Here is a 14940-nt window from a genome sequence, read left to right as displayed (position 1 = left end):
GCTCCATGTCGTCCAAATACTTGTCGAAATCAAACTCCTCATCTGATGAGGATGAAGGAACGGCAGCAGCAGCACTGGCAGGACCCGAGTCCTCTTGCTCTTGGCCATCCTGTAGCCCACTCATCCTAACTGCTACCTCAATCAAAGCTTCTTTTACTTTAGGGTATGTGCACACGTAGATGGATCCCCTGCGGATTTTTCCACACCTGTTTTGGTAAATCCGCAGGTAAACCGCACTGCGGATTTCCTGCGGACTTACCGCGGATTTACCGCGTTTTCTTTGCAGATTTTGTGCGGATTCCACCTGCGGTTTTACACCTGCGGATTCCTATTATGGAGCAGGTGTAAACCGCAGCGGAATCCGCACAAAGAATTGACATGCTGCGGAATAAACAATGCAGCGTTTACGTGCGTTTTTTTCCGCAGCATGAGCACTGCAGATTCTGTTTTCCATAGGTTTACATTGTACTGTAAACGCATGGAAAGCTGTATATACTCACCCTCGGACGCGCCCTGCTTCTTTCCGGCAGCCTTCCTTCCTAAGAATGAGCGCGTGAAGGACCTTAGATGACGTCGCGGCTTGTGATTGGTCGCGTGACCGCCCATGTGACCGCTCACGCGACCAATCACAAGCCGCGACGTCACCGCAGGTCATTCACGCGCTCATTCTTAGGAAGGAAGGCTGCCGGTTAGTACCAGGGCGCGTCCGAGAGTGAGTATATCAATATTTTTTATTTTGATTCTTTATTTTACACTTAAATATGGATTCCGATACCGATTCCCGATATCGCAAACATATCGGAACTCGGTATCGGAATTCCGATACCAGATTCAGAAGATCGCCGACCTCATGGCCGACCCCACACAGGGGTCGGGTCGGGTTTCATGAAACCCGACTTTGCCAAAAGTCGGCGACTTCTGAAAATGGCCGACCCGTTTCGCTCAACCCTACTCCTCATTTTTCCTCTTCCTGCTCCTCTCTCTCTCCATTCTGTATAATAGAAGCTGTAACCTGACACCTAACTGTGCTGAGTACTCCTCACTTCTCCTCCTCTTCATACTGTATAATAGAAGCTGTAAGGCTAGGTTCACATTGCGTTAGTGGGTGATCGCTAACGGACAGCGTTGCACGGCGAAAATGTCGCAATTAGCGCCGTGCAACGGGTCCGTTAGCGCACCCATTGACAGCAATGTAAATTTCGCCTGTAGCGCATCGCTAGCGCGTGCCTTTTTCGGCTCGTGCTAGTGATGTGCCGTTCTTTTGTAGCGGGCCTCGGACGCTGCTTGCAGCGTCCGCGACGCGCCCGAGGTCCTTTCCCCGCTCTCGCAGATCGGGGATCTGCGAGAGCGGGAACGTTAGCGCGACCCCTAAACGCGACCCCTACAAAAACATTGCGTTAGCGCAATCCGCTAGCGCTAAACGGATTGCCCTAACGCAATGTGAACCTAGCCTAACCTGACACCTCACATTGCTAAGTGGTCCTCACTTCTCCTCCACCTCCTCTCTTTATAGAGTAAAATACAGTGCCTTACAAAAGTATTCAGCTCCCTGGAACTTATCAACCTTTTCCCATATATCATGCTTCAAACATAAAGATACCAAATGTAAATTTTTGGTGAAGAATCAACAAGTGGAACACAATTGTGAAGTTGAATAAAATTTATTGGTTATTTTAAATTTTTATGGAAAATAAAAAACTGAAAAGTGGGGCGTGCAATATTATTCGGCCCCTTTAACTTAATACTTTGTTGGGATACCTTTTGCTGCGATTGCAGCTGCAAGTCGCTTGGGGTATGTCTCTATCAGTTTTGTACATCGAGAGACTGAAATTCTTGCCCATTCTTCCTTGGCAAACAGCTCGAGCTCAGTGAGGTTTGATGGAGATCGTTTGTGAACAGCAGTTTACAGCTCTTTCCACAGATTCTCGATTGGATTGAGGTCTGGACTTTGACTTGGCAATTCTAACACCTGGATACGTGTATTTGTGAACCATTCCATTATTAATTTTGCTTTATGTTTGGGATCATTGTCTTGTTGGAAGACAAATCTCTGTCCCAGTCTCAGGTCTTTTGCAGACTCCAACAGGTTTTCTTCAAGAATGGTCCTGTATTTGGCTCCATCCATCTTCCCATCAATTTTAACCATCTTCCCTGTCCCTGCTGAAGAAAAGCAGGCCCAAACCATGATGCTGCCACCACCATGTTTGACAGTGGGGATGGTGTGTTCAGGGTGATGATCTGTGTTGCCTTTATGCCAATTCAAAAAATGAATGACACTCTGTTGGCATATACTTATTTCGTTGCCTTAACGCCTAACATCGTTTGGCATTGTTGCCAAAAAGTTCGAATTTGGTTTCATCTGACCAGAGCACCTTCTTCCACATGTTTGGTGCGTCTCCCAGGTGGCTTGTTGCAAACTTTAAATGACACTTTTTACGGATATCTTTGAGAAATGGCTTTCTTCTTGCCACTCTTCCATAAAGGCCAGATTTGTGCAGTGTATGACTGATTGTTGTCCTATGGACAGACTGTCCCACCTCAGCTGTAGATCTCTGCAGTTCATCCAGAGTGATCATGGGCCTCTTGGCTGCATCTCTGATCAGTCTTCTCCTTGTTTGAGATGAAAGTTTAGAGGGACGGCCGGGTCTTGGTAGATTTGCAGTGATACTCCTTCCATTTCAATGTGATCGCTTGCACAGTGCTCCTTGGGATGTTTAAAGTTTTGGAAATCATTTTGTATCCAAAGCCGGCTTTAAACTTCTCCACAACAGTATGACTGACCTGCCTGTTGTGTTCCTTGGTCTTCATGATGCTCTCTGTGCTTCAAACAGACCCCTGAGACTATCACAGAGCAGGTGCTTTTATACAGAGACTTGATTACACACATAAACTTATATTTATCATCATTGTTTGGCATTTAGGACAACATTGGATTATTCAGAGATCCACAATGAACTTCTGGAGTGAGTTTGCTGCACTGAAAGTAAAGGGGCCGAATAATATTGCACGCCCCACTTTTCAGTTTTTGATTTTCCACAAAAATGTAAAATATCCAATACATTTCGTTCAACTTCACAATTGTGTTCCACTTGTTGTTGATTCTTCACCAAAAATGTACATTTGGTATCTTTATGTTTGAAGCACGATATGTGGGAAAAGGTTGAAAAGTTCCAGGGAGCCGAATACTTTCGCAAGCCACTGTAGTTGTAGTAATTCCTGATCTGCTAGCAGTCCTTGCTCTGACAAAGGCGGATTTTCTTTTTAAGAGTAGATAAGTTCAGGAGACAAAAGGGAGGGTAAGAAGTGTATCATAAGTGGAGAAAGAAGCAGATTTCTTCAAAAAGACATACTACAAAGTTTCTTACATTCCGCAGTACTATTGATTTAAGCTGAGATTGTTGTAATAACAATGACCATTTAGTTACACGGCTCGTATTCTCTTCTCGAGGACTGTACTCCATTTTTGTCTGCACTTCCCGGAGAACAATATGTGCTCACATCATTGTCATTGTGAGATTTCAGAGGACTCACACTGGTCTCAGTGGCAGAAAACACATTAGTGACAAAGTTGTCTCCATCCTGTAATATCTGTGCTAATGTATGCCATCTGTTCCCCTGTGCTAGACTCGCCCGTCTGATGCTCCTGTACAGTCCCGTGGACTGGTTACCACTGAGATCAAGGCAAAGGACATCGTGCTCCATCACCAGAGTTACTGCAGCAAACAGGCCAAGGAGCGCCATGTTTCTGGGGATGTGCTGGGATATGTCACACCGGTAAGATATCAGTCCTTTATTACATAGTCACACATTATATAACATGGCCCATTATATAGATAGTTGCATTTCCTGTGTAATGATAGAAATTAGAGACCGCACTAATTTTTGTTGTATTTTCCAATGTAATGATTATAGGTTTTTTCCCAAAGTCCTTCCTATCAGAAGAGCCCTTATATATGTTTTTATTACTTCTCCTTTGATAACTTTTACCATAGGATAATTTCTCATGATGTCAGCCTGCTGGAATACCTAGCACAGGGGAGGAGAAGAATGACAGGACCTGAATAATTAAAGGGGTTGTCCAGGGGCAAAGTAAAACTTTGCTCATGCAAAAGAATTTTTTGAGCATCATAAATCATAAAATTGCTCAAGTCATTGACCGCTGCAGTCAATCACAGGCCACAGTAGTCTTGCAGATGGTGGTACAGTAACATCCCCAATTCCTGACTCTGCACAGACCACTGTGCTGCCTGTGCTGTATCCTGGTGGGTGCCTGTTAGTAAGTATGCTATATAGAGTTTGGTATTCTTTACGCTTCATGTTCCTTGGGCAAGGTTTTATTTTGTACAGACAGTCCCTTTAATACCTATACTAACACTGCAAAAGTGCTTGGACAGGTAGTGTTATCATGTGGACATGCCTAATAAATGCTATAAATATAAAGAACCCAAAAGTCAATGACAAAATAGCTTTTTTTTGTGTGCTATTTTTGCTCAGATTAATCTTTGGTACCGTGTTGGCCAGCAGATAAAAGAAATATTAAATTTTTACAGTCCTCAGTGGTTGATACATTTAATGGCAAACTTAAAAGATGGTAACATATTACAAGCTTTTGAGACTCCTCAGGTCTCTTCATCAGGCATAGAATAACACAAAATCTGAAGAGTCACATGTTTATACACAAGAGTAGTCTCGAAGGCTTCTGAAAGGATGGCACCAAGCACTGAGAACGCTCAAAATTTTAATATTGCTGAGATAGTTATTTCTCCCATTTTCAGCAATAGTGAAATTAATGGTGTCATTTAAAACTTGAACTTGGTGATAAAATAAACAAAAACGTTCTTAAGGTTATACTGTTGTAAGAATGAAAACGTTGTGACTCATGGAAGAAAGTAAGGGGAAAAAAGTAAGTGCAAAAATGAGAATTCGACTGGTCACAAAATAGTTAATCTGTTATCCTTTTCTCTCATGTTCTCTCTTTGTCCCTATACACTTTTGGACTGTAGGGTGTTGAGGATCAGGATATCAGGATTCATGTTGGCAAGTTTCCTAAAATGATTGATTTACTCATCTATTGTTTGTAACCCTGTAAATCCTTAAAGAGATTTATAAATTAGCCAAGACTTAGCTACTGGTGGTTCACACGTCGGCCCCCTTTCTGGTAAAATATATTGTTTATGAAAATAAAAATATGTAATATCACTGAAATCATGTGTAACAGAAGCCTATATGTGTGTGCCATACTAGAATTTGATAATTGCACTATTCTGAATTTCCACAAGATGTCACTCTTGTACCACTCGGTCATTGTGCTGCCATCTAATAGAAGCTTCATAATAGTGATGTGAAATACCGATGGAGCATAACATAGTGTCACACTGAGAATGCTAGCAAGTCATGGATGCTAAGGCTGTTATTGGGGACACGTATTGCATATGATGGCACGATTCACCATCAATTGTAGCTAAACCTGTCTTCTAATTTAGACAGTAATTACATGGTACAGTTGTGGCTGTACAGGTAATTAAACGTCCTAATCCCCTCCATATCTTCCTTTTCATGCATCCTCCAGAGGCAGAGGTGAATGTTGGTTCTCATGCAGTCTCGGCATTAGTGGCTGGACATGGATGCCACTTGCTTTCCATGTAGAATAGAGGCTTCTTTTCTGCTTGGAAAGTAAAATTAGCATTCCCCAGTTTGCACCAGGTGGCAGGTCAGCTCATCTACGTCCTTAAATGACTCACGGACCGGTGCATTGGCTCAGTGGGGCCACGGCTCTCAGCAAAGTTATAAAGTAATGCTGACGTCCTGTTCCTTTCTGAGTTTGCTGAAACCTGAGTGTCATGTCATAGATGCTAATATACAGCTAGTACTGGGGCAGCTTGTATGCCTGAACCGCCCCGATACCTACCATAGCAAGTCATAGGGAGGTGTCCGGCTGGGTTCACATTACAGACGAGTCCTTGCTTTACTATTTGTTGAAACTTGCTTTTTTGCACCCACATGAAATGTTTTTGTCTGTAAAGAATGAAAGCCCACTGTAGAAGTTCAAGTCTATAAAGGCAATTTTATACAAAAAAAACTATTAACATCCAATTACAATTCTTCTACCCACAGTGGAATGGCCATGGATACGATGTTGCTAAAGCATTTGCATCTAAATTCACCCTCATTTCTCCAGTGTGGTTGCAGATTAGAAGAAAAGGTAGACAGTCGTACCAGGTGACCGGACTGCATGACATTGACCAAGGTGAGTCCTTATTGTTGGCCGGAGAAAAGAAGTTATCACCTATACTAACTGATCGATGGGGGGCAACCTCTGGAAACAGCACTAATCGGCAGAACTTTTATCCCCACTAGAATAGAGTGACAGTGCACTTGCTCCACTGCTTCTCCATTCATTCCCAATGGGGCTTCTGAGTGCTGCACTCGTTTTTTTTGGCAACTCCAAGGAGTGGAGCAGCAGTCGGGCATCCGACCTGCTGCTTTATTTTGAAATTGAGGTAAAAATTCCCTGTTCCACCAATCATTGTGAGTCCCGGTGGTGGTCACTCACTGGTAGCAAGTTATCAGCTATTCTATGGACAGTGATAGAAATCCAATCAACACTCAAAAACCTCGCGGTGCAAGTGACTATTGATAGCATCCCATGTCATACTGAACATCGACGAGCAACACTTGTTTCTTCAAAGATTATTCTTATTCCATTCAAACAAAAGCATCATGCGGGCGACGCGTTTCGGCTCTCCCTGAGCTTTTTTTCAACCATAGATAGGTGATAACTTGCTTTCACTGGAAATCCCCTTTAAACCTAAAGGTACTAAAGAAATCAAACAGTATTGAAAACCTTGTTGGAAGATAGGATTGTTATTTAGTGTTGGAGCAAAAGCATAAAGGAAATTCACAAAAAAACAAAGTTGGTTGAGGTCCCAGGGACTCCTATTTGTCCCATAGTTTTAAACTGAAGCCAATTTAATTGGATCAGCTAATGGGGGTTAAAGCTTTAAAAAAGTTTTCCATCGCAAAAAAAATTATATATACTGTATTCTATATTAAGCGCTTTAAAGCAAGTCTTTCATCAAGTGTATGCCTCCTAATCTGAGGGCAGCATAAAATAGGGACAGATAACTTAATTCCAGGTGGATGTCTCCTACTATGCTTCTTGCTCTAACTTAGATAAAATCATTGTGTATCTCCTAGTCCTCTCAGTGATGAGCTGTCATACTTCGCGACGCCCTTGATTGACAGCTTTATGACTACACTGTGCATAATGTTCTCACATCCCGTCACTGGGCAAGTGCTATGTGCACTTGCCCAGTGATGGGATGTGAGAACATTATTCTAAGAGCTGCCTGTGTAAGATAAAAGGTCCCCAGAGCGCTGCACCCACTCTCCTTGTGTCAGATACTAATGGACATTTTAAAAGCTTGTTAGAATTATTTTTCTTTTGCTCCTCAGGCGTTATCTGTCCCAGGTTCTTAGAAAAGAAGGTGTATAAAAGAGCAGGCGGAGATTGTAACCAAACTGAATATGGCCACTCTAGAAAGTGAGATGTGGCACAGACAATATCACTATTAATAAGTACAGGAAAGCAGCTTCATATTTCATGATGTTGTTTGTTCTTTTAGGATGGATAAAAGACATTAAAAAGAATTCCAAGAGCACCCAGATGGGTAAGTTTATACAGTGCTGTGCTGCAGCTGCATCCCCCTCTTACCCCTTCTACATCTCTATTTACACCTTTTATGTTCATTTTCAATGATTTTGTTAATCAGAGAGCTGTGAATTGCGGCAGCTCTTATGTTTGTTACCACACCATGGCTTTGATAAAAAAAAAATATTATTTATTACATAAAACTCTCTGCACTCTCAGCAGGATGTCCGCAACTTTCTCCTTCCTGCTGCTGACCGTCATTCTCTGCACTCAATTACCTATTCTGTCTCTTATTTGACTGCCCATGAAGGGCGTTTTCACTAGTGATGCGGGAATATGCTTGAATAAGATGTTATCTGAGCATGCTGAGGTGCTAACCAGGTGTCTTCGGCGTGCTCGAATAATATGTTCGCGTCCCTGTGGCAGCATGTCTCACAGCTGTTCAACAGCTGCAACACGTGCAGGGATTACATAACAAACAGGCAATCCCTACATGCGCTGCGGCTGTCGAACACTAGCCAGAAGTGCAGCTACGGGGACTCGAACATGGTATTTGAGCACACTGAAGACACTGCTAGCACCTGAGCATGCTCAGATAACACCTTATACCAGCATATTCCCTCATCAGTAGTTCTCACATAATCAGCATATATCACCTATCTGCATGATATGTGATGTATGTATGACTGTGGGCGTCTGCACATTAGTCCCAGCAGGACCAATCACCATAACAGGGGTCCAAACTCCCCTGTGTGAATGAAACGTTTCTGAGCGACCACTCCTCCCAATAACTGTTACAACTAATTAATAGACCGTTAATAGCGCAATGGTCGCACATGCTCAGTAACACTTCATTTACACAGGGGACTTTGGGACCCCCTTTTCTCAAAGTCAGAGGGCGAATCGCCATCAATTATACAATTATCATTAATTTTTTGGATAGATCATGAATGTTGTTTATGGGATAAATCTGGACGCCAGCTTATCCTGCACACACTCACATACATATGTGTGTGTGTGTGTTCCTTATCTTTTGTATGGTAGATAGAAATGGTGACCAACTGGCTCCTATGGATTATGTAAAGTCTGTTGGGAATCCCTTGAGGTTTCCATCATTTTTACATCAAAAATATCGCATCATGCTGGGTTGTTCTTGCTGTCGAACAGTTATGTAAACTCCGACTGGACAGTCGTTCTGAAGTCCATTGTTCCTTTATCTGAGTCACCGAGCGATTTCTGCATTCTTCTCTTCCAGTGCCACGCGTCCTGTTTGATAGCTGGACATACCAGGACTTTGAGAGTGTTTTCAGCAGTGAAGATGAAATCGAGGATCTGTCAGATGCTTTGCTTCAGACAGCAAAGGTTAGAATTGATATTTGTACTTTTGGTTTCCATTGTGTTCTAAACATACAAGTTTGACTAGTAAATGCTGAATAAGATGTTTGCCTTATACGAATTATATTAAATGGCTAGTCACAAAACTTGGACTTACCGTATATACTCGAGTATAAGCCGACCCCCCCTAATTTTGCCACAAAAAACTGGGAAAACTTATTGACTCGAGTATAAGCCTAGGGTGGAAAATGCAGCAGCTACCGGTGAATTTCAAAATTAAAAATCGATGCTCCATACCGTTCATTATGGCCCCATAGATGCTCGACATAAAGCTGTGCCACATATAATGCTCTGCACCGTTCATTATGGCCCCATAGATGCTCCACATAAAGCTGTGCCATATATAATGCTCTGCACAGTTCATTATGGCCCCATAGATGCTCCATAGAAAGCTGTGCCATATACAATGCTCTGCACCTTTGATTATGGCCCCATAGATAGCTGTGCCATATATAATGCTCTGCACCTTTGATTATGGCCCCATAGATAGCTGTGCCATATATAATGCTCTGCACCTTTGATTATGGCCCCATAGATAGCTGTGCCATATATAATGCTCTGCACCTTTGACCTTTGATTATGGCCCCATAGATGCTCCACATAAAGCTGTGCCTTATATATAGTGCTCTGCACCGTTGCCCCATAGATGCTCCACATAAAGCTGTGCCTTATATATAGTGCTCTGCACCGTTGCCCCATAGATGCTCCACATAAATCTGTGCCATTGCTGCTGCTGCTGCAATAAAAAAAACAAAACACATACTCACCTCTCTTGCTTGCAGCTCCTCAGCGTCCCGTCCCGGCGTCTCTCTGCACTGACTGATCAAGCAGAGGGCGGCGCGCACACTATATGCGTCATCGCGCCCTCTGACCTGCACAGTCAGAGCGGAGAGACGCGAAGAATGAGCGGCGCCCGGCGGGTGGAACGAGGGAAGGTAAATATGTAATACTTACCTGCTCCCGGCGTCCCGCTCCTTCCCCCGGACAGCTGGTCTTCGGTCCCGCAGCCTCTTCCTCTGTCAGCGGTCACCGGCACCGCTGATTAGAGAAATGAATTATGCGGCTCCGCCCCTATGGGAGGTGGAGCAGCCTATTCATTTCTCTAATGAGCGGTCCCATGTGACCGCTGAACAGGGGAAGAGCTGCGGCACCGAAGACCGTGGGACGGGCAGGGGGAGCGCCAGGAGCCCCGGAAGCAGGTAAGTATGCCTCAGCGCCCTCTCACCCGCCGACCGTGACTCGAGTATAAGCCGAGGGGGCACTTTCAGCCCAAAAATTTGGGCTGAAAATCTCAGCTTATACTCGAGTATATACGGTAACTTGATTACACTGGTGGTCTGACCGCTGGGATGCGAAATCGGGGCTCTTGAATTCCTGAGAATGGGACTGTGAGGCTCTGTGCACACGTTGCGGATTTTGCTGCGGATCCGCAGCGTTTCCGCAGCTGCGGGTCCGCAGCAGTTTCCCATGAGTTTACATTACAATGTAAACCTATGGGAAACCGAAAACGCTGTGCCCATGCATGTCACCTCTTTCTGTGGATTCTGCAGCAGTTTTACACCTGCTCCAATAGAAAACCGCAGGTGTAAAACCGCAGTGAAATCCGCACAAAAACCGCGGTAAATCTGCAATAAATCAGCAGCAAAAACGCAGCGTTTTTGCCCTGCAGATTTATCAAATCCTCTGCGGAAAAATCCGCAGAGGACCATTCTACGTGTGCACATAGCCTGAAGGTGACCTCGGCTCCATTCATTGCTTACTGGATTGTCGAGTAAGGCGCCACCTATATCTAACAATCCAATACACCATGGACGGAGTGGACCCTGAGCATGGGTGTGTCCACTCCATTCCAGGATGGGCTTCAGCTCGTTCCAGCTCCCCCAAACTGCATATATGGACATGTATGTCTGCGAAACATAAGACAATCCGGTGCTCTATTGCTAAAACAAATGATGTTTTAATCACATCTTCACAAGTGCTTTTAGCTGGGCCAAACTACTTCTTTAACCTCTTCCTCTGCGCTTTCTGCTTGACTAATGGCACACTGGCTGTGTACTCAACCCCTTTAACAAAAGAATGGAACTGAGTTTGCGGAAGCCTACCGGTAGATTTAGTACTACACTACACAAGTATTGCAGTGTATTATTGTTCTGTAAGTATGGCATATACAAGCCACCTTGTGGAACTAGTAAATATTGTAAAAAAAAAAAAAAAAAAAGAATAAATATCACAAAAATAACCATCTTTGCAATTAACAGTGTTTTATTTTGTAGAAAATATGCAAAATTGATATATAAAACTTAAGTCTAAAACAATCATCTTGCTTATCCCCTACACTAAGTGCTATAAAAATTTAATATCAGTGCCAGAAATGATGTTTTTAGTGCATGCTGCCCGCAAAAAAAAACTAGAATCAAAAATAGAATTTAAATGTGATAGTCATACGTACACTTAAATGGTAGCAATGAAAACTGACTCCATCGTGACCCTCACCAAGCTCCTTTAGGAGAAAAAGAAAACAAAAATTCTGTTAAACCACGCCCCTACCACTGATTGACAGCTTTCTGCCTATGCATAGCGTTCACAGAAAGCTGCCAATCAGTGGTGTGGGTGGGGTTATACGCAGCTCAGCATTCAAGAACTGCTAGATCTACATCACATACATTAATGGAGAAATAAGAGTTATAGCTTTAAGACTGCAGTATTGAAAGATGGGCTCCTCTTCTAAACCAGCTCATTCATTAGAAGAATGTGAGATATTTTCTGTGACATTTTTTAAGCTTCACATTGGGACATCTACATCCATAGCTGTCTTTGTGTGCTGTATCCTGTGCTCATGGTATCTCATCCGCCTTTCCTTTTTTATTATTATTTTTGGTAGTGCTGCTCTTAAGCCTCTCGTTTTTCCTTTCGCACCGCTCAAAGTTTTGTCTGCGCGGCTTTTCATGTTGCTTTATTTGAAGTCCTGTATCTCTGCTCAAAGGACCCGAGCCGTAGTTCAGATGTGCAACTTATGGAGGAAATAAATGTTTTCTTTTTATTTAGCCTTTTCTAAAGATAGAGGTTACAGGTGACTGTGTACCATCAGTACCGAGTGTGATCTAACACCAAAGAGATGAAGGCCCTTCAGCGTGACCTTGTTTTGCTTTTTATGTAAATTAGTTAAAAATTCCGACTGATAGATTAACCCTTTACTGCCATAGTCAGTTTTGGCTTATATGATTCAGCATTTGTGTTTTTTTTTTTTTTTGCTTAACACCCTCCAAAAGCACCAAGATCACTAAATTTTTAATGTGAACTGGACACACAAAGTAACAGTGGCTGCCAAGCATTTTTTCTTTTTTTTTATTATACTTTGCCTCTTTGTTGTAGAGATATTGGCAATCAAAGTATTTGGATTTGGCACCTAAACAGTTATATATAGATAGATAGATAGATAGAGATGTGTGTATGTATGTATGTATATATACTGTATATATATATTTTAAATATTATATACTATGTATACATATATACGGTATATAATATATATATATATATATATATATATATATATATATATATATATATATATAAAGTTCAGTGTGTGTATGTATCGCGCCACACCCACTCCACATAGCCATAGCGACATAGCGACAGCGTAGTTATCGAAAGATGGGGACATATCATGAGAAGAGAAAAAAAAAATGCAACACGTCCGAGAAATGTGATGGCGCTTTCGACAGTGAATGTGCTTAACAATAATGGTGACATTTATACATTCATGATGCTGAAAGCTGACTAACATTATCTATGTAGTCTGAGGAGAATGGCTCCTTAGCCACAGGGAAGCTACACGCCTGAGCAGTCACTCATATCATGCCCTCCACCCTTCTCTCATGTAAGAGAGCACTCCTCCTCATCAACAACCTCTATTTCACGCCTAGAATTGATCACGCAATGATTTCTGGGATTTGTAGTGTAACTGTCCCCGTCTAGCATTTGTTTCTCCATGATCTGGACAACAGTTCCCAGAGACCATTTGCGGCACATGGATTTCTAGGAACTGTAGTTCACGTCTGCTGTTATCTAATACGCAGAAGTGATTATTAGGGCTCATTTCCACTGACGAGGAAAACGGACGAATTCAATCCGATAAAAAATCGGATTGCACTCGGACCAATGTTATTCAATAGGTGTCTTTTCATTTGCGATTTTTTTCTCAGCCGAAATCGGACTGAGAAAAAAATCGCAGCATGCTGCGTATTGCTGCGAGTCTCGGACGAGACTCGCCAATGCAAGTCAATGGGTGCGAGAAAAAAAAATGTACGGAATACGGACCATCCGTATTCTGTCCGTTTTTTACGGATACATCACCATTCTGTGGCCTAGAACACTGTCCATGGTCCTGTAAATGATTGTCTAAAAATAGTTGCAGAGAAAAAAAACGGATTGCATACGGATGTCATACGGATGTAAAACGGATGGTGCAATTAAAAATCGCATTGCACTCGCATTACACTCGCATGACAATCGCATACGCTACATCCCTTTTTTCGGTCCAGATTACGGACCGATTTGTCTCTCGTCAGTGGAAATGAGCCCTAAAACTACGACTCCCAGCAATCATTGCGACAACTGCCAGCTTTCCTCAGGTTCTGTACTATTTCTAGGCGGGAAGTGCTCCTGAGGTGAATGATGGCCCAGGTAGTTCTCTCCTTGTGGTGAATGGTGCTGATATTAATGGTTTCTGAGGTAAATGTCACCTTTATTGGTCTTTATTCGTGTAATCTGCCTTGAAATGTGAAAACACAACTGATATCATATGTTATACCTGTGCGGTGAAGTAAGTGTCTGTATCCCTGGCTGTTGGGTCCATGAGTGTTTTTTTGTGTTCCCTGAGTGTTTTTTTGTGTTAAAAGCCCCCCATAAATGCATCCCACAGCCCCAAATACTGGAGTGCTCCCATTAACCCCTTCACAATGCAGCCATTTTTAGATTTTGTTAATTTTACCATAAAATCTGAAAAAAATGTAAAAATAATTCACAGTGCAGTGAAATGATTTAAAATAGCAGAGTGAGGGGAAAATGAGAGTGTTGTGTATAAAGGAGGAGCGTGAGGTGCAGGAGTTTTACAGGCAATGCCATACACCAAACAAAACTGCTTAATAGGCAATTCCATACACCAAAGACAACTGCTTAACCCCTTCATTACCGGAGCTTTTTTTGGTTTTCATTTTTCGCTCATAACGTTTTTAGTTTCCATCAATATGGCCATGTGAGGGCTTATTTTTTGCGGGACGAGTTGTACTTTTGAACGACACCATTGGTTTTACCATGTTGTGTACTAGAAAACAGGAAAATAATTCCAAGTGTGGTGAAATTGCAAAAAAGTGCAATCCCACACTTGTTTTTTGTTTGACTTTTTTGCAAGGTTCACGAAATGCTAAAACTGACCTGCCATTGTGATTCTCCAGGTTTTTACGAGTTCATAGACACCAAACATGTCTAGGTTCTTTTTTATCTAAGTAGTAAAATTCCAAACTTTGCTAAAAAAAAAAAATTATTGCGCAATCCTCTGATACCCGTAGCGTCTCCATTTTTCGTGATCTTGGGTTGGGTGAGGGCTTATTAATTGCGCGCCTAACTGATGTTTTCAATGATACCATTTTGGTGCAGATACGATCTTTTGATCGCCCGTTATTGCATTTTAATGCATTGTCGCGGCGACCAAAAAACGTAATTTTGGCGTTTTGACTTTTCTTTCTCGCTATGCCGTTTAGCAATCAGGTCATTGCTTTTTTATTGATAGATCGGGTGATTCTGTACACGTCGATACCAAATATGTGTATATTTGATTTAATTTTATTTGTATTTTGAATGGGGCGAAGGGGGGGTGATTTGAGTTTTTATAT

The 14940-nt window shown here is 42.4% G+C and overlaps 1 protein-coding gene across 5 annotated transcripts in view; it reads left to right on the top strand.

Moving 5' to 3' along the window:
• Positions 1-14940, top strand: part of CHID1 (chitinase domain containing 1) — a 670857-nt gene that overhangs the window by 73023 nt on the left and 582894 nt on the right. For all 5 annotated transcript variants that reach the window (XM_077287837.1, XM_077287836.1, XM_077287839.1 and 2 more), the window contains exons 3-6: positions 3625-3774; positions 6115-6247; positions 7626-7670; positions 8907-9013. In XM_077287837.1, coding sequence (XP_077143952.1) covers positions 3625-3774; positions 6115-6247; positions 7626-7670; positions 8907-9013 — 435 coding nt within the window. The remainder of the gene's footprint in view (positions 1-3624; positions 3775-6114; positions 6248-7625; positions 7671-8906; positions 9014-14940) is intronic.

Source organism: Ranitomeya variabilis, chromosome 2 (genome assembly GCF_051348905.1).
Source record: "Ranitomeya variabilis isolate aRanVar5 chromosome 2, aRanVar5.hap1, whole genome shotgun sequence".
In the NCBI taxonomy this organism is placed as follows: domain Eukaryota; kingdom Metazoa; phylum Chordata; class Amphibia; order Anura; family Dendrobatidae; genus Ranitomeya; species Ranitomeya variabilis.
This window is presented reverse-complemented; position numbering and strand designations above follow the sequence as displayed.